Genomic DNA, 25160 nt, shown 5'->3' with positions numbered 1-25160 from the left:
TACACTGCAGGGTTTCATGTAGAGATGCACCTACACTGCAGGGTTTCATGTAGAGATGCACCTACACTGCAGGGTTTCAGGTAGAGATGCACCTACACTGCAGGGTTTCAGGTAGAGATGCACCTACATTGCAGGGTTTCAGGTAGAGATGCACCTACACTGCAGGGTTTCAGGTAGAGATGCACCTACACTGCAGGGTTTCAGGTAGAGATGCACCTACACTGCAGGGTTTCAGGTAGAGATGTACCTACACTGCAGGGTTTCAGGTAGAGATGCACCTACACTGCAGGGTTTCAGGTAGAGATGTACCTACACTGCAGGGTTTCAGGTAGAGATGCACCTACACTGCAGGGTTTCAGGTAGAGATGCACCTACACTGCAGGGTTTCAGGTAGAGATGCACCTACACTGCAGGGTTTCATGTAGAGATGTACCTACACTGCAGGGTTTCAGGTAGAGATGTACCTACACTGCAGGGTTTCATGTAGAGATGTACCTACACTGCAGGGTTTCATGTAGAGATGTACCTACACTGCAGGGTTTCATGTAGAGATGTGCCTACACTGCAGGGTTTCATGTAGAGATGCACCTACACTGCAGGGTTTCAGGTAGAGATGTACCTACACTGCAGGGTTTCAGGTAGAGATGCACCTACACTGCAGGGTTTCAGGTAGAGATGTACCTACACTGCAGGGTTTCAGGTAGAGATGTACCTACACTGCAGGTTTTCATGTAGAGATGTACCTACACTGCAGGGTTTCAGGTAGAGATATACCTACACTGCAGGGTTTCATGTAGAGATGTACCTACACTGCTGGGTTTCAGGTAGAGATGTACCTACACTGCAGGGTTTCAGGTAGAGATGCACCTACACTGCAGGGTTTCAGGTAGAGATGCACCTACACTGCAGGGTTTCAGGTAGAGATGTACCTACACTGCAGGGTTTCAGGTAGAGATGCACCTACACTGCAGGGTTTCAGGTAGAGATGCACCTACACTGCAGGGTTTCAGGTAGAGATGCACCTACACTGCAGGGTTTCAGGTAGAGATGCACCTACACTGCAGGGTTTCAGGTAGAGATGCACCTACACTGCAGGGTTTCAGGTAGAGATGTACCTACACTGCAGGGTTTCAGGTAGAGATGTACCTACACTGCAGGGTTTCAGGTAGAGATGCAGAGTACTGGACAGTGTGTATGTAAAACAACAACCATGGTGAGATAACCCCTTACTGTACCTCTGCAACCAGCAGGCTTCTGGCTTCTACACAGTTCTCACTAAAGGGCTTGGTAAATAATGGGGTAATCCATGGATCAAACGTGTTGCATTAAAGCATTGGATGAAACCATTATGGTCATGTGACCTACAAATATACGCGCACACACACACAAGTGCACATACACACATTCAGACACCCATACGGACACACACGCATGCGCACACGCACACACATATTTCTCTGCTGTCCTGAGGGTTGTACAGATCTCATTAAGATAGCCCTGCTGATCTCTGCCTAGCTGACAGATTCACGTCTGTGCTGGTGTATCTATGGTGGGATATGGATAGGACCACAACAGAAAGGAATAACTATATCACATGAATATACTGATAATGTAGGAAGGTTTCTCAGATTGGATAACGTAGGATGGTTTCTCTGTCCTGAAAATGTAGGAAGGCTTTTCTGACCTGATAATGTAGGAGGTTTCTGTCCTGATCATGTAGGGAGGTTTCTGTCCTGATAATGTAGGGAGGTTTTTCTGACCTGATAATGTAGGGAGGTTTCTGTCCTGATAATGTAGGAAGGTTTCTATCTTGAAAATGTAGGAAGGTTTTTCTGACCTGATAATGTAGGGAGGTTTCTGTCCTGATAATGTAGGAAGGTTTCTATCTTGAAAATGTAGGAAGGTTTCTGTCCTGATGATGTAAGAAGGTTTATGTCCTGATAATTTAGGAAGGTTTCTATCTTGATAATGTAGGAATATTTCTGTCCTGATAATGTAGAAATATTTCTGTCCTGATCATGTAGGATGGTTTCTGTGTTGATAATGTAGGAATATTTCTGTCCTGATAATGTAGGATGGTTTCTGTGTTGATAATGTAGGAATATTTCTGTTCTGATAATGTAGGATGGTTTCTGTGTTGATAATGTAGGAATATTTCTGTCCTGATAATGTAGGAATGTTTCTGTCTTGATAATGTAAAACGTTTTCTGTCCTGATGATGTAGGAAGGTTTATGCCTTGATAATGTAGAACGCTTTCTGTCCTGATAATGTAGGAAGGTTTCTCTGTCAGTGGCAGAGCCACTATTTCTACAGTATAATTTGCCATATGTAGTATACTGTATCTAAGGATACTTAATATACAGTTCATAACTTGTGGAATAGTTATCATACCCAGCACACCCCTAACTACCATACAGTAACTACAGTGTATTCACTCTATTGCACAGATATGCAGTGTGTGTGTGTGTGTGTGTGTGTGTGTGTGTGTGCGTGCGTGCGTGCGTGCATGCGTGCGTGAATGTGTGTGTGAGAGTCCTCTCCCAAAGTGGCATGTGTGTTATTGGCCCAGGGGACCGGGGAGGGTGTAGCTGCCAGTTCCTTCAGCCAGTTCCTGCTCTCCCTTAGCCTTGCAAAGCAGCCAGTTCCTGCTCTCCCTTAGCCTTGCAAAGCAGCCAGTTCCTGCTCTCCCTTAGCCTTGCAAAGCAGCCAGTTCCTGCTCTCCCTTAGCCTTGCAAAGCAGCCAGTTCCTGCTCTCCCTTAGCCTTGCAAAGCAGCCAGATTCCGCGAGCTTACATGAATGTTGCTGTACGGATATAAGGCTAACTCTCCCTCTCTCCCTCTCTCTCCCTCCTCCCTCTCTTCCTCTGATTGGTGGGGTACAAGATGAGATCTCATGTAGAATGTGACTCTGACCTCCACCGGGGAGGTGTGTGTGTGTGTATGTATGTGTGTGTGTCGGTCCTTGGCTGTCACTGTTGAGTGTTTCCATGTTGTTGGGCAAAGGGCCAGATTCTGTCACTACCAACTGGAGCAGCGGTTTCTCGCTCTTTCAGATCATATTTTTCCTTCTAAGTCTCTCTCTCCTCTCCTTTGTTTTCTGTGTGTGTAAAATAAAAAGACAGAGAGACAGAGAGAGACAGAGCGAGAAAGAGAGCTGGGCATGATTCCTCTGAGTACCAGCATCATTGGCAAGAGGCCAGATATTGTGTGTGTGTCTGTTCCGATCAGGGAAAGGACACAAGAAACAGGAGACACAAACACACACACACTGACACTCAGCAGCAGCAATGGCACCAGAAGGTCTACGTGAGGATGCAGAGCAGAAAGCCTTAGGGAGAATGGATGTGATGGTTGTGAGCATTTAGTTTGGGACGAGGCCGTCAGGGTGAATCTCATAGTGAAAGGGAAAGGGACGTGTCCAGGCTGTCTGGCTGTGCCTTGCCATAGCTTGGCTGGGCTGTTGGTGTCTGCAGTTTTCCAGTCTGTTCCTGTCCTCATCTACAGTACTGTCTCTGACTGGGATTTAGCAGACAGGACAGGCTAGCTCGCTGGCTGGCTAACTAACACCTAGCCTTCTACTGGGATTGGGCCTGAATACCCATGCCATTGCTGTGGATTTTGTTTTTATGTTCCTTACTTTGTTCATCAGGTTTAACTGGGTAAAGTACAGTAGACTAATAATAGTACTGAAGAATAAAAAGGACTGGTCTGGAGGACTCTGGTTGCTGGATACTGGGACTGTACAGGTTCTCATAATGTAGGGCTGTAAATGCCTTGTTGAAATGGAGCATTTCTATTGGTTGAGAGGAACTATGAATCTGTTACCAGGTAAGCTGACATGTGGATGGTGTAGTATTAATACCCTGATATGTTTCTCTCTGTTACCAGGTAAGCTGACATGTGGATGGTGTAGTATTAATACCCTGATATGTTTCTCTCTGTTACCAGGTAAGCTGACATGTGGATGGTGTAGTATTAATACCCTGATATGTTTCTCTGTTACCAGGTAAGCTGACATGTGGATGGTGTAGTATTAATACCCTGATATGTTTCTCTCTGTTACCAGGTAAGCTGACATGTGGGTGGTGTAGTATTAATACCCTGATATGTTTCTCTCTGTTACCAGGTAAGCTGACATGTGGATGGTGTAGTATTAATACCCTGATATGTTTCTCTCTGTTACCAGGTAAGCTGACATGTGGATGGTGTAGTATTAATACCCTGATATGTTTCTCTCTGTTACCAGGTAAGCTGACATGTGGGTGGTGTAGTATTAATACCCTGATATGTTTCTCTGTTACCAGGTAAGCTGACATTAAACTTGGTCATACTATAGACCAGGGGTATTCAACTCTTACCCTATGAGGTCCGGAGTCTGTTGGTTTTCTGTTCTACCGAATAGTTAATTGCACCCACCTGGTGTCCCAGGTCTAAATCAGTCCTTGATTAAAGGGGAACAATGGCAAAATGCAGTTGAACTGGCTTCAAGGTCCAGAGTTGAGTTTGAGGGCAGACTGTTAGATTAATACTGAATTCTGACCCTGATCCCATTCTTGGAAGTATGTATAGGGACCCAAGCATTTACAAAGCTGTGAGTAGCAGAATAAAAAGCCAACTAATAACCAGATGTATCCAAACTTGATCAAGAGCAGAAATGGTTTCCTGCAGGAAGAATATACCTCTACAGGTAGATGGATCTGAGCGTCGATATAAATATGAATTTTGGACCCAATTAAAACATCTTGAGGTAACAACATCTTGATAGAACAAACAAACACAAATAACCAACAACCACTTCACAACAGAGAACAACACCTGAAGAACAAGAGCCTAAGATAACTCAACAGTCATTGGGTTGGTACAGTGAATAAAAAGTGTCCAACATGGCAAACATGTGTGGTACAGTACTGTACATGTGGTGCAGTAGCAACAGAAAATACTCGAGACTGTCAGGCCACAGACCCATGATGGGATGGCGATGTGCGATGGTGATTTGTGATTGGATGCTTCGATGGCTCAAGACGTTTGAACATGGAGTTAGCAACACCCTAGTTGTGGGTTTAGTTAAGTGGGAAGATGTATTTTTGGCAATAGCTCAGTGTAGATTGTGGTGGCCCACATCTGAACTCGCTGGCCTTTATAAGAAATGCTGCTTGTATGAAGATGACAGGGACAAAACTGTAGCATAATATTTCTGTGTTTCAGAAATGCCTCCTCTGCCTTGGGGCTGGGGGTGGAGGGAGAAGGATGGTAAATGTCTACATTTGTAATGCCTTCGTTGTGCCTAAATAGGCATTGCAGCTATGTTTTATGTTCTATTTAAATTTATGTCAGAAAATCTAAGACAGTATGTGCATATTTGTGATATATGTGCATCGTGTGTAGCTAAACGAGTTCTCTAGGCCTCAGACCCTAATGATGACGTGAACACATTGTGAGAATGTAACATGCAGTGAGTTTAGCATGATGATTGAAAGAACACTGCGCTGTGGTAGGGAGTGCTGTAACCCAGTTCCTAACTAGCCCTGCTGTAACCCAGTTCCTAACTAGCCCTGCTGTAACCCAGTTCCTAACTAGCCCTGCTGCAGTATAACGTAACATATGCCTAGGGACCAAAAATAGACACAAACTCACCCACCTCACACAAACTTGCGCCCATGAATTGATAAACCCTTGGACATACTCACACACACACACACACACACACACACACACACACACACACACACACACACACACACACACACACACACACACACACACACACACACACACACACACACACACACACACACACACACACACACACACACACACACACACACACACACACACACACACACTTGCATACACATGCACACACAAGCAATAGTGTGTGTGTGTGTGTGTGTGTGTGTGTGTGTGTGTGTGTGTGTGTGTGTGTGTGTGTGTGTGTGTGTGTGTGTGTGTGTGTGTGTGTGTGTGTGTGTGCCCGCGCGTGCGCGTGCGCGTGCGTGTGCGTGTGTGTGTGTGTGTGTGTATGCGTGTGTGTGTTGTGGCTGAGTTTTGGGCGCAGGGTTTTGGGCTTAGGGGAAGCGCCTGCCGTGGCTCAGATGGCGACAGATGGCTAGAGACAAATCAGCCTGGGAATCAGGAACTCTGTCCCTCTTACTCTGTGTTGAGGACGTTCTGCCATGCTGGGAAATGTGTGTCTGTGTGTGTGTGTCTGTGTGTCTCTGTGTCCAGAACTTGGTTGGTGTCTATGAGTGTGTGTGGGGGTATATTGCACCTTGGTGGTACAGTATATGCTTGTGTGGGGTTGAACTGGGTTATGTAAGGCCCTCATAACACCTGTTTAGAAACATGACTAAGACACGACTTGACTGTGGAGCAAAGCTCACTTTTACAAGGAGAGGTCAGTCCTGCCCTCTCAAGACTCCTGCAGTTCAGACTTGCATACACACACACACACACACACACACACACACACACACACACACACACACACACACACACACACACACACACACACACAGACAGACAGAGACAGAGACAGAGACAGAGACAGAGACAGAGACAGAGACAGAGACAGAGACAGAGACAGAGACAGAGACAGAGACAGAGACAGAGACAGAGACACAGACACAGACACAGAGACAGAGACACAGACACAGACACAGACACAGACACAGACACAGACACAGACACAGACACAGACACAGACACAGACACAGACACAGACACACACCAACACACCAACACACCAACACACGTGTTTGCAGTACTTACTTATGCATTGTTTATGAACAATAACATTCTCTCTATATCAGTTACCTAGAATAGCATGTTATTGTCTTTTTCATGACCAGGCTACTGTCTCCTCATCCCAGTAACGTTGTACCTCTTGGCTGCAATAATCTTTGGGACATTATTATTCTCAATGAAGTGCTTTGTGATCTGCTGATAAATTACAGCTCAGGAGTTTCTGGAGTGACTGCTAAGACAACCTGTGCATGAAGTAGGTTTTCCCATAGAGGGAATTCAGAGGCCTCCTCGCCTAAGTGCTTTTCACTTCAAACCCTGCTCTGTACTGCTACTTCATGTGCTGGTAGTATGCAGCCAGTCACACACATTGATGTTGTGTGTGTGGGATATGTATGTCAGTGTGCATATGCCAGGGTGAATGTGTGTTTATGTGAGTGCATGCATATGTGTGTGTGTTACGATCCCCTTTGGCCCTGCAGTCTAGGGGGGATGGAAACGAGACCCGTAACATATCTCATGCAAATCATAACAGTGAAAAGGAACAGTGAGATTGAAAAACAACCTAAATCCACCGTCAAACACTTAAGGTTTATTGTTCAAACACACGGAGAGAGAGGAGAGAGAGAGAGAACAACTGACTGGGTTTTTAAACCAAGGGAAAGGGGATGTGATTGGGTAAGCGAAAGGGACAGGTGTGTCTTCAGTGGCGACTGATTGGCGACTGATGACTGCCACCTGTGACTAGGGCAGGAGGAGAGAAAACAAACACACACAGGATACCTGTATCCGTAACAGTGTGTGTGTGCCTGGACGACCAGTCCAGCAGTTTGTGCCAGTATTCCTCTTACAACCAGGCCTGGGAAGCCCTGCTAACCTCTGGAATCCCATTCCCAAAACACACACATTGCCCCCTGGCTTGCGTCTCTCTCCCTGCTCAAAATCCTGATGTCATCCCCCTAAGTGTGCTGCTGTGGTTGAGCTTCTCTGTCTTTGTAGTGTCAGTGTTCTCCAGGACTTAAAGAGAGTACAGGCTTTTGTTCCATCTTTTCACTAACACACCTGATTCAACTAGTCAATTAACCATCAAACCCTTTATTAGTTCAATTACTGTAGGTGGGTCGGTGCTGGGCTGTACACCCTGCTGGGCCCACTCCCCCAGTCTATACAACAGCTGGCTTTTAGTTAGGGAAGCTAGCTAGTGTCTGTCACTGACACCCAGAGATAGTGTATCTCATTCAGTGTGTTTTAGTTCAGTTGTTGAGGTAATTCACTTGGCTCTATATTTTTAGTAGTTGTTATGTTTTCTATTAGTGGCTGATTGCGGCTGTTTTACTTTCAAGAGGACACACTGGTGGTTAGGGATAAGAATAGTAACATGTCAAACACCTTTGGCCAATCAGTAAAGATGCTACTGGCACTCAGCCAATGAGGAAAAGGTTTGTTGGCATGGCCGCAGTGCGTAAGGAGATTATTGGCAGGTCAAATATGGATAAGGGGAGATGGAGTCAGATAATGCAGGAATGTGCATGTTAGCTGGCTATTTTGGAGACGTGAAAGGCATGCTAGTTGTGTGCGTGTGTGTGTGTGTGTGTGCGTGTGTCTGTGTGTGTGTGTGTGTGTGTGTGTGCGTGTGTCTGTGTGTGCGTGTGTGCGTCTGTGTGTGTGTGTGTGTGTGTGTGTGTGTGTGTGTGTGTGTGTGTGTGTGTGTGTGTGTGTGTGTGTGTGTGTGTGTGTGTGTGTGTGTGTGTGTGTGTGTGTGCCACTCTGCCACTCCATCGCCTCCCCCTTTCCCTCCTATAATAACTCCATCTCTTTCCCTTCTCACCTCCTGACCACACCACCTGTCCTCTCCTCCCTCCCTTTCGTCTCCTCTCCTCCCTCACTCCCTTTCCTCCTCCCCCTCTCCCTAAATCAGCCTGCGGTCTCTCCTGAGGGAGTGTGAGCAAATTGAATGAGAAAGACTCCATTAATCATTCTATTAGCTCTGGATCCTCGCTCCTCTATCGCTTTTCTATCATGCACCGGCAACTTCTACTTGTTGAGGTCCTAACTTTTTTATCAGGCACTTTTACTGGCCAGAGCTACTTGTGGGGTCATGAGACTGCTCCTCAGGCACTCAGAGTGAGATACACTCCCGTAAGTATTTATTTGGACAGTAAAGCTAAAACATTGAGTTTGTCTCTGTACACCAGCATTTTTTATTTGATATGTACACATATTTTTTATATGAGGCGACAGTACAGAATGACACCTTTTATTTGAAGGTATTTTCATCTGTTTTACCATTCAGAAATTAAAGCAATATAAGTTTCTAGTCCCCCCATCTGATGGTGTCATAAGTCTTTGGACAAACTCACTTATAGTGTATTAAGTGTTTGGTCCCATATTCCTAGCACACAATGACTACATCAAGCTTGTGACTCTACAAACTTGTTGGATGTATTTGCAGTTTGTTTTGGTTGCGTTTAGGATTATGTTGTGCCCAATAGAAATTAATGGTAAATAATGTATTGTGTCATTTTGGAGTTATTTTGTATTGTAAACAAGATTAAAATATGTTTCTGAACACTTATAAATTGATATGAATGCTACCATGATTACGGATAATCATGAATGAATTGTGAATAATGATTAGTGAGAAAGTTACAGAGACATAGATATCATACCCCCCCCCCCCCTGTATATCCTCCTATTTACTTAGATAAGGCTTCTTTGAATGCACAAACACACTAGCCTATTCCTCTCTTTAGCGTGTCTCTCTGACCATCTGTCCCTCAGTCTACTCACCGTGGCTTCTGCAGCTGGCCTGGCAGCGCTGACGGAGGTCCGGAGTGGTGATACAGACAGAGAAACAGCTTTGTTTCCCCTTGAAGACAATGTTCCTACAGGGGAGAGAGACAGGAAGACAATGTTCCCACAGGGGGAGAGACAGGAAGACAATGTTCCTACAGGGGAGAGAGACAGGAAGACAATGTTCCCACAGGGGGAGAGACAGGCAGACAATGTTCCTACAGGGGAGAGAGACAGGAAGACAATGTTCCTACAGAGGAGAGAGACAGGAAGACAATGTTCCTACAGGGGAGAGAGACAGGAAGACAATGTTCCTACAGGGGGAGAGACAGGCAGACAATGTTCATACAGGGGAGAGAGACAGGAAGACAATGTTCCTACAGAGGAGAGAGACAGGAAGACAATGTTCCTACAGGGGAGAGAGACAGGAAGACCATGTTCCTACAGAGGAGAGAGACAGGAAGACAATGTTCCTACAGAGGAGAGAGACAGGAAGACAATGTTCCTACAGAGGAGAGAGACAGGAAGACAATGTTCCTACAGGGGAGAGAGACAGGAAGACCATGTTCCTACAGAGGAGAGAGACAGGAAGACAATGTTCCTACAGAGGAGAGAGACAGGAAGACAATGTTCCTACAGAGGAGAGAGACAGGAAGACAATGTTCCTACAGGGGAGAGAGACAGGAAGACCATGTTCCTACAGAGGAGAGAGACAGGAAGACAATGTTCCTACAGAGGAGAGAGACAGGAAGACAATGTTCCTACAGAGGAGAGAGACAGGAAGACAATGTTCCTACAGGGGAGAGAGACAGGAAGACCATGTTCCTACAGAGGAGAGAGACAGGAAGACAATGTTCCTACAGAGGAGAGAGACAGGAAGACAATGTTCCTACAGAGGAGAGAGACAGGAAGACCATGTTCCTACAGAGGAGAGAGACAGGAAGACAATGTTCCTACAGAGGAGAGAGACAGGAAGACAATGTTCCTACAGAGGAGAGAGACAGGAAGACAATGTTCCTACAGAGAAGAGAGACAGGAAGACAATGTTCCTACAGAGGAGAGAGACAGGAAGACAATGTTCCTACAGAGGAGAGAGACAGGAAGACAATGTTCCTACAGGGGAGAGAGACAGGCAGACAATGTTTCTACAGAGGAGAGAGACAGGAAGACAATGTTCCTACAGGGGAGAGAGACAGGAAGACAATGTTCCTACAGGGGAGAGAGACAGGAAGACAATGTTCCTACAGAGGAGAGAGACAGGAAGACAATGTTCCTACAGAGGAGAGAGACAGGAAGACAATGTTCCTACAGAGGAGAGAGACAGGAAGACAATGTTCCTACAGAGGAGAGAGACAGGAAGACCATGTTCCTACAGAGGAGAGAGACAGGAAGACAATGTTCCTACAGAGGAGAGAGACAGGAAGACAATGTTCCTACAGAGGAGAGAGACAGGAAGACAATGTTCCTACAGAGGAGAGAGACAGGAAGACCATGTTCCTACAGAGGAGAGAGACAGGAAGACAATGTTCCTACAGGGGAGAGAGACAGGAAGACAATGTTCCTACAGGGGAGAGAGACAGGAAGACAATGTTCCTACAGAGAAGAGAGACAGGAAGACAATGTTCCTACAGAGGAGAGAGACAGGAAGACAATGTTCCTACAGAGGAGAGAGACAGGAAGACAATGTTCCTACAGGGGAGAGAGACAGGAAGACAATGTTCCTACAGAGGAGAGAGACAGGAAGACAATGTTCCTACAGGGGAGAGAGACAGGAAGACAATGTTCCTACAGAGAAGAGAGACAGGAAGACAATGTTCCTACAGAGGAGAGAGACAGGCAGACAATGTTCCTACAGGGGAGAGAGACAGGAAGACAATGTTCCTACAGGGGAGAGAGACAGGAAGACAATGTTCCTACAGAGAAGAGAGACAGGAAGACAATGTTCCTACAGAGGAGAGAGACAGGCAGACAATGTTCCTACAGGGGAGAGAGACAGGAAGACAATGTTCCTACAGAGAAGAGAGACAGGAAGACAATGTTCCTACAGAGGAGAGAGACAGGAAGACAATGTTCCTACAGAGGAGAGAGACAGGAAGACAATGTTCCTACAGAGGAGAGAGACAGGAAGACAATGTTCCTACAGGGGAGAGAGACAGGAAGACAATGTTCCTACAGAGGAGAGAGACAGGAAGACAATGTTCCTACAGAGGAGAGAGACAGGAAGACAATGTTCCTACAGAGGAGAGAGACAGGAAGACAATGTTCCTACAGAGGAGAGAGACAGGAAGACAATGTTCCTACAGAGGAGAGAGACAGGAAGACAATGTTCCTACAGAGGAGAGAGACAGGAAGACAATGTTCCTACAGAGGAGAGAGACAGGAAGACAATGTTCCTACAGAGGAGAGAGACAGGAAGACAATGTTCCTACAGAGGAGAGAGACAGGAAGACAATGTTCCTACAGAGGAGAGAGACAGGAAGACAATGTTCCTACAGAGGAGAGAGACAGGAAGACAATGTTCCTACAGAGGAGAGAGACAGGAAGACAATGTTCCTACAGAGGAGAGAGACAGGAAGACAATGTTCCTACAGAGGAGAGAGACAGGAAGACAATGTTCCTACAGGGGAGAGAGACAGGAAGACAATGTTCCTACAGAGGAGAGAGACAGGAAGACAATGTTCCTACAGAGGAGAGAGACAGGAAGACAATGTTCCTACAGAGGAGAGAGACAGGAAGACAATGTTCCTACAGGGGAGAGAGACAGGAAGACAATGTTCCTACAGAGGAGAGAGACAGGCAGACAATGTTCCTACAGAGGAGAGAGACAGGAAGACAATGTTCCTACAGAGGAGAGAGACAGGCAGACAATGTTCCTACAGGGGAGAGAGACAGGAAGACAATGTTCCTACAGAGGAGAGAGACAGGAAGACAATGTTCCTACAGAGGAGAGAGACAGGAAGACAATGTTCCTACAGAGGAGAGAGACAGGAAGACAATGTTCCTACAGAGGAGAGAGACAGGAAGACAATGTTCCTACAGAGGAGAGAGACAGGAAGACAATGTTCCTACAGGGGAGAGAGACAGGAAGACAATGTTCCTACAGAGGAGAGAGACAGGAAGACAATGTTCCTACAGAGGAGAGAGACAGGAAGACAATGTTCCTACAGAGGAGAGAGACAGGAAGACAATGTTCCTACAGGGGAGAGAGACAGGAAGACAATGTTCCTACAGAGGAGAGAGACAGGCAGACAATGTTCCTACAGGGGAGAGAGACAGGAAGACAATGTTCCTACAGAGGAGAGAGACAGGAAGACAATGTTCCTACAGAGGAGAGAGACAGGAAGACCATGTTCCTACAGGGGAGAGAGACAGGAAGACAATGTTCCTACAGAGGAGAGAGACAGGAAGACAATGTTCCTACAGGGGAGAGAGACAGGAAGACAATGTTCCTACAGAGGAGAGAGACAGGAAGACCATGTTCCTACAGGGGAGAGAGACAGGAAGACAATGTTTCTACAGAGGAGAGAGACAGGAAGACAATGTTTCTACAGAGGAGAGAGACAGGAAGACAATGTTCCTACAGGGGAGAGAGACAGGAAGACAATGTTCCTACAGAGGAGAGAGACAGGAAGACAATGTTCCTACAGAGGAGAGAGACAGGAAGACAATGTTCCTACAGGGGAGAGAGACAGGAAGACAATGTTCCTACAGAGGAGAGAGACAGGAAGACAATGTTCCTACAGAGGAGAGAGACAGGAAGACAATGTTCCTACAGAGGAGAGAGACAGGAAGACAATGTTCCTACAGGGGAGAGAGACAGGAAGACAATGTTCCTACAGAGGAGAGAGACAGGAAGACCATGTTCCTACAGGGGAGAGAGACAGGAAGACAATGTTCCTACAGAGGAGAGAGACAGGAAGACAATGTTCCTACAGGGGAGAGAGACAGGAAGACAATGTTCCTACAGAGGAGAGAGACAGGAAGACAATGTTCCTACAGAGGAGAGAGACAGGAAGACAATGTTCCTACAGGGGAGAGAGACAGGCAGACAATGTTCCTACAGGGGAGAGAGACAGGAAGACAATGTTCCTACAGAGGAGAGAGACAGGAAGACAATGTTCCTACAGAGGAGAGAGACAGGAAGACCATGTTCCTACAGGGGAGAGAGACAGGCAGACAATGTTCCTACAGGGGAGAGAGACAGGAAGACAATGTTCCTACAGAGGAGAGAGACAGGAAGACCATGTTCCTACAGAGGAGAGAGACAGGAAGACAATGTTCCTACAGAGGAGAGAGACAGGAAGACAATGTTCCTACAGGGGAGAGAGACAGGAAGACAATGTTCCTACAGAGGAGAGAGACAGGAAGACAATGTTCCTACAGAGGAGAGAGACAGGCAGACAATGTTCCTACAGAGGAGAGAGACAGGAAGACAATGTTCCTACAGGGGAGAGAGACAGGAAGACAATGTTCCTACAGAGGAGAGAGACAGGAAGACAATGTTCCTACAGAGGAGAGAGACAGGAAGACAATGTTCCTACAGGGGAGAGAGACAGGAAGACAATGTTCCTACAGAGGAGAGAGACAGGAAGACAATGTTCCTACAGAGGAGAGAGACAGGAAGACAATGTTCCTACAGGGGAGAGAGACAGGAAGACAATGTTCCTACAGAGGAGAGAGACAGGAAGACAATGTTTCTACAGAGGAGAGAGACAGGAAGACAATGTTCCTACAGGGGAGAGAGACAGGAAGACAATGTTCCTACAGAGGAGAGAGACAGGAAGACAATGTTCCTACAGGGGAGAGAGACAGGAAGACAATGTTCCTACAGAGGAGAGAGACAGGAAGACAATGTTTCTACAGAGGAGAGAGACAGGAAGACAATGTTCCTACAGGGGAGAGAGACAGGAAGACAATGTTCCTACAGAGGAGAGAGACAGGAAGACAATGTTCCTACAGAGGAGAGAGACAGGAAGACAATGTTCCTACAGAGGAGAGAGACAGGAAGACAATGTTCCTACAGAGGAGAGAGACAGGAAGACAATGTTCCTACAGAGGAGAGAGACAGGAAGACAATGTTCCTACAGAGGAGAGAGACAGGAAGACAATGTTCCTACAGAGGAGAGAGACAGGAAGACAATGTTCCTACAGGGGAGAGAGACAGGAAGACAATGTTCCTACAGAGGAGAGAGACAGGAAGACAATGTTCCTACAGAGGAGAGAGACAGGAAGACAATGTTCCTACAGAGGAGAGAGACAGGAAGACAATGTTCCTACAGGGGAGAGAGACAGGAAGACAATGTTCCTACAGAGGAGAGAGACAGGCAGACAATGTTCCTACAGAGGAGAGAGACAGGAAGACAATGTTCCTACAGGGGAGAGAGACAGGAAGACAATGTTCCTACAGAGGAGAGAGACAGGAAGACAATGTTCCTACAGAGGAGAGAGACAGGAAGACAATGTTCCTACAGGGGAGAGAGACAGGCAGACAATGTTCCTACAGGGGAGAGAGACAGGAAGACAATGTTCCTACAGAGGAGAGAGACAGGAAGACAATGTTCCTACAGAGGAGAGAGACAGGAAGACCATGTTCCTACAGGGGAGAGAGACAGGAAGACAATGTTCCTACAGAGGAGAGAGACAGGAAGACCATGTTCCTACAGGGGAGAGAGACAGGCAGACAATGTTCCTACAGGGGAGAGAGACAGGAAGACAATGTTCCTACAGAGGAGAGAGACAGGAAGACCATGTTCCTACAGGGGAGAGAGACAGGAAGACAATGTTCCTACAGGGGAGAGAGACAGGAAGACCATGTTCCTACAGAGGAGAGAGACAGGAAGACAATGTTCCTACAGAGGAGAGAGACAGGAAGACAATGTTCCTACAGGGGAGAGAGACAGGCAGACAATGTTCCTACAGAGGAGAGAGACAGGAAGACAATGTTCCTACAGGGGGAGAGACAGGAAGACAATGTTCCTACAGGGGAGAGAGACAGGAAGACAATGTTCCTACAGAGGAGAGAGACAGGAAGACAATGTTCCTACAGAGGAGAGAGACAGGAAGACAATGTTCCTACAGAGGAGAGAGACAGGCAGACAATGTTCCTACAGGGGAGAGAGACAGGAAGACAATGTTCCTACAGAGGAGAGAGACAGGAAGACAATGTTCCTACAGGGGAGAGAGACAGGAAGACAATGTTCCTACAGAGGAGAGAGACAGGAAGACAATGTTTCTACAGAGGAGAGAGACAGGAAGACAATGTTCCTACAGGGGAGAGAGACAGGAAGACAATGTTCCTACAGAGGAGAGAGACAGGAAGACAATGTTCCTACAGAGGAGAGAGACAGGAAGACAATGTTCCTACAGGGGAGAGAGACAGGAAGACAATGTTCCTACAGAGGAGAGAGACAGGAAGACAATGTTCCTACAGAGGAGAGAGACAGGAAGACAATGTTCCTACAGGGGAGAGAGACAGGAAGACAATGTTCCTACAGAGGAGAGAGACAGGAAGACAATGTTTCTACAGAGGAGAGAGACAGGAAGACAATGTTCCTACAGGGGAGAGAGACAGGAAGACAATGTTCCTACAGAGGAGAGAGACAGGAAGACAATGTTCCTACAGAGGAGAGAGACAGGAAGACAATGTTCCTACAGAGAAGAGAGACAGGAAGACAATGTTCCTACAGAGGAGAGAGACAGGAAGACAATGTTCCTACAGGGGAGAGAGACAGGAAGACAATGTTCCTACAGAGGAGAGAGACAGGAAGACAATGTTCCTACAGGGGAGAGAGACAGGAAGACAATGTTCCTACAGAGGAGAGAGACAGGCAGACAATGTTCCTACAGAGGAGAGAGACAGGAAGACAATGTTCCTACAGGGGAGAGAGACAGGAAGACCATGTTCCTACAGAGGAGAGAGACAGGAAGACCATGTTCCTACAGAGGAGAGAGACAGGAAGACAATGTTCCTACAGAGGAGAGAGACAGGAAGACAATGTTCCTACAGAGGAGAGAGACAGGAAGACAATGTTCCTACAGAGGAGAGAGACAGGAAGACAATGTTCCTACAGAGGAGAGAGACAGGAAGACAATGTTCCTACAGAGGAGAGAGACAGGAAGACAATGTTCCTACAGGGGAGAGAGACAGGAAGACAATGTTCCTACAGAGGAGAGAGACAGGAAGACAATGTTCCTACAGAGGAGAGAGACAGAAAGTCAGGGCTTCGGAAGTTTGTCATTTCCACTTTGAAATTTCAGACTTGATTTTCAATGTTAATTAGTACGTGAAGTGTGTGTGTGTGTGTGTGTGTGTGTGTGTGTGTGTGTGTGTGTGTGTGTGTGTGTGTGTGTGTGTGTGTGTGTGTGTGTGTGTGTTTGTTTGTGCGTGCGTGCGTGCGTGCGTGCGTGCGTGTGTGTGAGCTATACCATTGTGTGTAGGCTATACCATTGATTCTCTCTCCCACATCCACTTCTCCAGCTAGTTACCTCACTGAAACATACTGCAAAAAGGAACAGAAAGTAAAGGTTAAGGATGCTATAAGTGTTGAAGTGGTAGATATCTCGACTCTCTCTTGCAGCCTGTGTCCCAATAACATAGAGTACATCGACTTCATAATGTTCTTATTCATCGAATACAGTGTTTCCCAAATAGTGGGTTTGGACCACTAAGTCTGCTGTGTCTGTCTGTCGGGACCTACTTGTTTTTTTATAAAACATCTCTCTTTCTGTTCCCAGGTTTGTCCAGGTTTTCCAGCATGTTTGGGAAGAAGAAAAAGAGGCTGGAGATTTCAGCTCCGTCTAACTTCGAACACCGGGTCCACACGGGTTTTGATGCGCGGGAGCAGAAGTTCACGGGTCTGCCCCAGCAATGGCAGAGTCTCCTGGCAGACACAGCCAACAGGCCGAAGCCCATGGTAGACCCCTCCTATATCACGCCCATACAGCTGGCTCCTATGAAGGTAGCGTAACGGGTGGACAAACGGCGCTACTCTGTCTGTCTCTATTCTCTCGTCTCTTTCCTTCTTTCTTTCCCTCGGATTCTCTCTCTCTCTCTCTCTCTCTCTCTCTCTCTCTCTCTCTCTCCCTTTTTAATCCCCTTTCTTATATTATATTTTACTTAATGGGTAGTGAAATCTGTTGTGAAATTTAATGCTTTTAATTGTATAGAACTGTCTTAATTTTGCTGGACCCCAGGAAGAGTAGCTGCTGACTTTGTAGCAGCTAATGGGGATCCATAATGAATACAAATACTTTTCCTTTCTCCTTCTCACTCCCTCTCCATTTATCTCCCTCTCTCCCTCTCTCTATATTATGCCCCCCCTTCTCTCTCTCTCTCTCTCTACCCATCTCTCTACTGTACCTGTACCGGGTGTGTATAGATAGATAGATAGATACATTCAAATGTTATGAGCTGTTATGTTGTCTTTATGTGAAGGGAAGATGGGCAATTCTTCTACGTGGTAGATGTAACATAGTAAATGTAAATCCGGGATGCTATGATATGTTACGTTTCGAATGGTATGTATTCATTTTTGGAGGTCTATCATCCATTTTGTATGACATGTTATGAATTGCAATTCATACATTATGTTACGTTTGTTTGTTGTGGCTAATGTTAAGTAGGTGGCTAATGTTAGCTAGGCTAGGGGTTAGAGTTCTGTGTGTAACAGTGATAACACCAAGTAAAACTGAAATGATAACTTAAAACACAAAATATAAATATCCATTAACAAACTTCTTATAGCTTAGACTAATTTCTACTTCCTGAACACATACTACTTAAATAAAAAACAGAGTTTTCTTAGTAAAACGCAAAAGTAAAAATGAAATAAATACAGTAGTCTTTCCACCATAGAGTCAGACACATTCCATTAGGGTTAGGTTAGGGTTAAGGTTAAGGTTAGGGTTTTGAGTTAGGTTAAAGGGTTAAGGTTAGGGTTAGGGTTAGCTAACATGCTAAGTAGTTGCAAAGTAGCTAAAAAGTAGTAAGCCATTGCAAAGTTGATAATTACCTAATTAAATGCTAGACGTTCGCGTTATATGCCAACCCATCCACCCCGACCAACCACCCTACTTTAGTTTTTGCCTTAAGTAACCTTCTGTCTTATATAACAATGCCAAAATAACATATCATTCTAATTTAAGTGTACCCGGATGTACGTTTACTATGTTACGTCTAGTCTATGAGACCAGGCTGTTCCACAACATGTACAAGCTTCCTCAAGGCTCTAAGAAGCCATAGACCTTGTTAAAAGATATAGAACTTGAACTTCTGATAGTACCTGAGCTCTCCAGAAATACTCATCTATTCACAGGTTGATTGTTATATTCTTCAATGTTCCATTATTGATCCTGGGAGTGTCTAATACCTCCAGTCACTTACATACCTTTAATTCAGCCAGTTGCACAATTAACTGTTTACAATCGACTTATTATAACTGACTTACCAACACCTAAGGGAATGATTGGATGGCCATGAAAGACTAAGGTATTTTTGGCCATGCTGATTGGCTAGAGGCGAGCTCGTTGCCAAACGTGCAGATAACCAAAGTCAAAGGTATCTTTGGACAAACTGATTGGCTAGTGGCAAGCTTATTACCAAACGTGCAGATAACAAGAGTGCTTCAATAGAAATTCAATATCCTATCATTCTTCTTGACAAAACAAATCGGATACAATCTCTTTGCAAATGACAGTGTAAAATGAATTGCCCATGTTTCCTCCTCTGTGACTGTGTTCTGCCTTGTTCCTGAATGTTCCTATGCTGTGTTGTGCTTCAATGACTAATTTATATGCAAGTTTATTCGATAGGGCCAGATAAAATTAATACACAGGCAAATTGACTGAACAGTCAGAAGCATTTCCCCATCGTGCTTTAGCCTATGCTAGTGTACAGCAGCAGCCCCTGAAGTTGTAATGTCTGTTTATAACACTACTCCTTTAGGAAGCATCAGAGGGGCTTCTGAAGGGATTCTGTTTAGTATGTGGCTGCTAGCTGTTGTAAATAGGTGTCCTAGACCTATTGGCCCAGCCTGTGGTAGTGGTAGTGTCAGTGTAGCCATCCTACTCTTCTCCTGCTCCGTCTGTGGAGTCCCACTCATACTGCATGTTTGGCCCCCCGGCCCACCGGCCCTCAGCCCTCACACCATGTGCTCTGTGTGTCACTACACCTGCTTGCACTTTTATTTATTGTCATTATTTGTTTTACAATAAACTGACAAAAGCCAACGACACACACAACACGGACATACACTTTATCGTTTCAGCAACTGTTTTGATAGTTAATAATCAAACTGAATAGCTGGTACTGATAAAATAATCAATTAAGAATTGTCGTTGATTGTCAACAACAGTGCAAATAATCCTTCAAACTAAGCACTTAGTCAGAAGACCCATGTCACATCGGCCTTAACGACAGTTTAATATAAATATAATATAAATATTCTCATAGCAGTAGACCATCTTAGATAAATGAATAAGCAGCATATGTAGCCTGCTTAGCCTTACTGCTTCTAAACTTACCGGTCTTGAAATGGTCCGTATTTGGCAGTGCTGCATTGCACAACTCTAGGCTACATTTGTAGCAGTAGCTTATTCAAAGAAATGTGGGTATTATCTTCAGCATTATCCGCTAAGCTACGCTAGTCTATGAGGAGCCACTGGCATTTGGGAGAATAGGAGCGAGAGGACATGCCATCACAGGATATGACATCAGAAATATATTTAAATACTTCCTGTCTAACCTCAATTGACATTCTACCTCTAACTTAAAAAAGGTTTTAGATCTGCAGCAACTACACAAAAACAATTTTTGGGTGAAACTTGATCTTTCTAGAACATTACTGTTGCCATTGGAGATATCTCTGAAGAGGGGAAACAAGACTAATTCTGTTGCTCTCTTCACAGATATCTCCCAAGAAAATCCGGTCGGCCGAAACACCCTTGCGAAAAGTATGACTTCTACTACCCTTCATCTCCCTTTTCTTGTTTTCCTTTTTTTGGTCACATACAGTCACAACCACACACCGCGGTTCTTCTTTAACTACATCTCTCCAAAACTACCTGTCCACATGCACACTTCCTGTCCTCAAGTGGAATTAGTTTGTTTAGGTGGAGGGGAGGGGGGGGCATAGTACATATTACATATTTTATCTCTCATATGCATGACCCCGAAAAGTGACAATTCTGTATAGGTAGCGGAAGGCTGTTCATTTTCTTTTTATTGAGTATTTTTTTCCCAAGATGTGCCAGCGTTGATGTGGATATATGGCAGTGAAGTGCATGCTCCCATGGCCTGCTATAAAGAGCAGATTTGTGTGAAAAGAATACAATTTTTTATAATTTCAAATACTGCATCTGTGCTTGATTGAGCTTGTCTGTGGCCATGGAACCACTAGAAAAGCCTTGAAAGGGTAAAAGTCACCCACCTGGCCCTCCAGGCAGGGTAAAGCAAATGCTAAAAATATTTGAAAGATTTCAAATAGTATTTGAACCCAGGATGGATACAGAGCCTGTAGAGAAATAGGTCATAAGGGTTTGCACGTTTTTCAGAACGCTCCCTGCCCTACCACATCAACCAACAACTAACTAACCAACTGGCCTGAGCCAGTTCCATTACTCACTCCAGCTCACATACGCACATAGACACAAACACGCGCACACACACACGCACACACACACGCACACACTGCAGCTCCTCTCATCCAGTAACTCATCAGTGTTTCTCTCCACATAAATGAATGACATATGATGTGCAGTTTCTGGGTCGTGAAGGCACAATAAGGCATAATTATGTTTTCCCATTTCAAGAAGAACAGCCAAGCGGTTCGAGCGTTGGGCCAGTAACCGAAAGGTTGCTGTTTTGAATACCTGAGCCAACAAGGTGAAAAATTTGACGTTTTTTTTCCTGGTAACCTAATACTTTTGGATTGAAAAAGTCTAGGTAGCCTAGTCAGCCCACGTTTGAATATAAACCACATTTGATCCCATTCACATTTTCTCAGAAACGAACGGGCTATAAATACAGTAGACAAGGTTAGGCTAGACTATGCAGCTGTTGTTAGTAGCCCACAGTTGATCAGACAGCATGTCAGATCTCTAGTGTTTAGGTGTATAGACTGCTACATTTATGGAAGAGTTTTGGCTTGTCTCTGTTGGGAGTGATGGGTTATCACGCTTGCTAAATAAATACCAGCAACCTGGTCTCAGAGCATTTCATATTATTCTGTACTTAAAAATCCGAGACACTCCATTTAGTATATGTTACGTTTCGTATGGTATGTATTCATTTGTGGATGTCCATCACCCATTTTGTATAATATGTTAGGAATTATAATTCATATTATATGTTAGGAATTTTGAAAACATACAGTATGTTATGAATTTCTAATACATACAATATGCAACGAATTAGCAAAACGTATGATGTGTTACAAATTCTAGCTAGGTGGCTAACGTTAGCTAGCACGCTAGGTTAGGGGTTAGGGGTTAGTGTTAAGGTTAAGGTTAGGGTTAAGTTTAGGAGTTGGGTTAGGGTTAAGGTTAGGGTTAGGGTTAACGAAAAGGGTTAGGGTTAGGGTTAACTAAAAGGGTTAAGGTTAGGATTAGGAGAAGGGTTAGCTAACATGCAAAGTAGTTACAAAATAGCTAAAAAGTAGTAAGTAGTTATCAAGTCTTTTATAATTAACAGTGGTGGAAAAAGTACCCAATTGTCATACTTGAGTAAAAGTAAAGATACCTAAATAGAAAATGACTCACGTAAAAGTGACAGTCACCCAGTAAAATACTACTTGAGTAAAAGTCTAAATTATTTGTTTTAAAATATACTTAAGTATCAAAAGTAAATGTAATTGCTAAAATATGGAAAGTAAAAGTAAAAATCATTTCAAAATCCCTATATTAATCAAACCAGACGGCACCATTTTCAATTTTTTCTATTTTTACGGATAGCCAGGGGCACACTCGAACACACAATTCACAAAAAAGCATTTGTGTTTAGTTATTCCGCCAGATCAGAGGCTATTGCGATGACCAGGGATGTTTCTTGATAAGTGCGTGAATTGGACCATTTTCCTGTCCTGCTAAGCATTGAAAATGTAATGAGTACTTTTGGGTGTCAGGGAAAATGTATGAAGTAAAAAGTATATATGTTTTTTAGGAATGTAGTGAAGTAAAAGTACAAGTTGTCAAAAATATAATTGGTAAAGCAAAGTACAGATACCCCAAAAAAACTACTTAAGTAGTACTTTAAAGTATTTTGTCTTTACACCACAGCTGATTAGCTAAAATTGTCTGTGAATGAGATACGAACTTGCAGCCTTTGGGTTGCTAGAAGTTCACGTTATATGCCCATCCATCCATCCATCCATCCACCCACCCTGACCAATCACCCTCCTTTAGATTTTGCCTTAAGTATGTATCGGTCTTATATAACCATACAAACATAACATATTATACTAAATGATGTGTCTCGGGTTTATGTAAAGAATAATACGAAATTCTCTGAGACCAGGTTGCAACCGGAGGAAAGTGGAGTGGGCGTCTTGAGCTGTGTGCGTTGTGCCAGGACCACTTCGACCTGCGATTTCCATTCATCTGATTGGTCAAGACACGCAAAGAGCATGCAGCAGCACTCCAATGTGAAGGACAGAGAAATTGTGCCAGTTGTCAAATCATGAAGCAAATCATGAGGCAAATCGGTCTAAAAAAACACCACTGTGCCCCTCTTAAGGCTTTGGTCAAAATATATTTAAAAACTAAATCAGTGGTGTGGCGCTACACCTGATTGAAAAGGGCTGTGGCAAATGTCGTCTCGCTACATGTTTTCCGGAAACCCTGGTGTGTGTGTGTATGTGTGTGTGGCTGAGTCACAGGGTGGGCTGTACTATATGTATCCTCTCTGCGATGGCCTGATGTCCCCTCTGATGTCCCTCTCTCCTGGTCGTAATGACACATGACTGATGCTATTCTACGCCTGGCTGGCAGGCTCCCCCAGCACTGTGTCTAGCTGTGCTTGTGTGTGTCTTCTGCCTGGCAGTCTCCTAGTGCTGTCTCATTAAAGGGATACAGAGTAAAAGGTCAATGCGACGTTTGTGTGTGTGTGTATGTGTGTGTGTGTGTGTGTGTATATATTTGTATCTTCCTCTGCCTGCCATTCTCCTAGAGTAAAGGGACGCAGAATAAAAGGTCAATGTGTCGTTTGAGTGTGTGTATGTGTGTGTGCGCGTGTGCGTGCGTGCGTGTTTGTGTGTAGGGTTAGGGAGGTCATTGATGCTGAAATAACTTCCATCATCACCCTCTGGCTGGCACTCATAGTTTATTCATTCTCTCCCCTTCCCTCTCCTCCATCCCTTTCCTTCCTTCATCCATTCCTCTCCTTGCTCCCTTACTTTCCTTCTTCCCCTATCCCCTACCCCCTCCACTCTCCTCCCCCCATACTTCCATCTTCTCTTCTCTAGAAGGTTTGGATCTGTATGCATGCACTCTCTCCCCTCTCCCAGGTGGAAATGCTCCATATCTCTAAAAGGAGAAGCACTACTTTGGTTATTTATTCTTTCCCCCTCCTCCTTCAACTCCCATCCCCAATACATTACATTGGAGCCCAGAAGTAGGCTAACGCTAAGCGCTAACAGCATTTCCATGTTTAAAACATTTTTGTGGAGAGAGAGAGATGGTTTTGGGTTACAGGTTACATAGAGAGAGCTAGCCAGGCTGGGGTTGGGTTGTCGGTGGTGGTGAGATGTTTGTTATTCTTGAGCCCACCACCAGCCCCTGTCTTCAGAGGACTGTTTTGTTACAATGCTTCGTAATATTAAGGTCAGTCATTTTTTTGTATTATAAATATTTTTCTATATTTTTATTCTATTTGACCACAAACTACTGTGGCAGTGAAAGGGTTAATATTGGTGTGTGGATCATGTAGCTTTACACCCTCATGGTGTCAGATCCTGTCTGTTAGCTTTACACCCTCATGGTGTCAGATCCTGTCTGTTAGCTTTACACCCTCATGGTGTCAGATCCTGTCTGTTAGCTTTACACCATCATGGTGTCAGATCCTGTCTGTTAGCTTTACACCCTCATGGTGTCAGATCCTGTCGGTTAGCTTTACACCATCATGGTGTCAGATCCCGTCTGTTAGCTTTACACCCTCATGGTGTCAGATCCTGTCTGTTAGCTTTACACCCTCATGGTGTCAGATCCTGTCTGTTAGCTTTACACCCTCATGGTGTCAGATCATGTCTGTTAGATTTACACCCTCATGGTGTCAGATCCCGTCTGTTAGCTTTACACCCTCATGGTGTCAGATCCTGTCTGTTAGCTTTACACCCTCATGGTGTCAGATCGTGTCTGTTAGCTTTACACCCTCATGGTGTCAGATCCTGTCTGTTAGCTTTACACCCTCATGGTGTCAGATCCTGTCTGTTAGCTTTACTCCCTCATTGTGACAGATCCTGTCTGTTATCTTTACACCCTCATGGTGTCAGATCGTGTCTGTTAGCTTTACACCCTCATGGTGTCAGATCCTGTCTGTTAGCTTTACACCCTCATGGTGTCAGATCCTGTCTGTTAGCTTTACACCCTCGTGGTGTCAGATCCTGTCTGTTAGATTTACACCCTCATGGTGTCA

General features: G+C 44.8%; 1 protein-coding gene across 4 annotated transcripts in view; it reads left to right on the top strand.

The window, feature by feature from the left end:
* LOC129825351 (serine/threonine-protein kinase PAK 5-like) overlaps positions 1-25160 on the top strand; it is a 119789-nt gene that overhangs the window by 44158 nt on the left and 50471 nt on the right. Inside the window, exons 1-3 of one of the 4 annotated variants that reach the window (XM_055885382.1) lie at positions 3176-3829; positions 17270-17493; positions 20441-20485. In XM_055885382.1, the coding sequence (XP_055741357.1) occupies positions 3784-3829; positions 17270-17493; positions 20441-20485 (315 nt within the window). In that variant the 5' untranslated portion in view covers positions 3176-3783. Of the gene's footprint in view, positions 1-3175; positions 3830-3858; positions 4306-17269; positions 17494-20440; positions 20486-25160 lie in introns of those variants that run through there. The other 3 variants (XM_055885386.1, XM_055885385.1, XM_055885383.1) reach the window with 3 other exon arrangements.

Source organism: Salvelinus fontinalis, chromosome 27 (genome assembly GCF_029448725.1).
Source record: "Salvelinus fontinalis isolate EN_2023a chromosome 27, ASM2944872v1, whole genome shotgun sequence".
Taxonomy (NCBI): Eukaryota; Metazoa; Chordata; class Actinopteri; order Salmoniformes; family Salmonidae; genus Salvelinus; species Salvelinus fontinalis.
The sequence above is the reverse complement of the archived record's forward strand: the minus strand, read 5'-3'. Positions and strand labels throughout refer to the sequence as shown.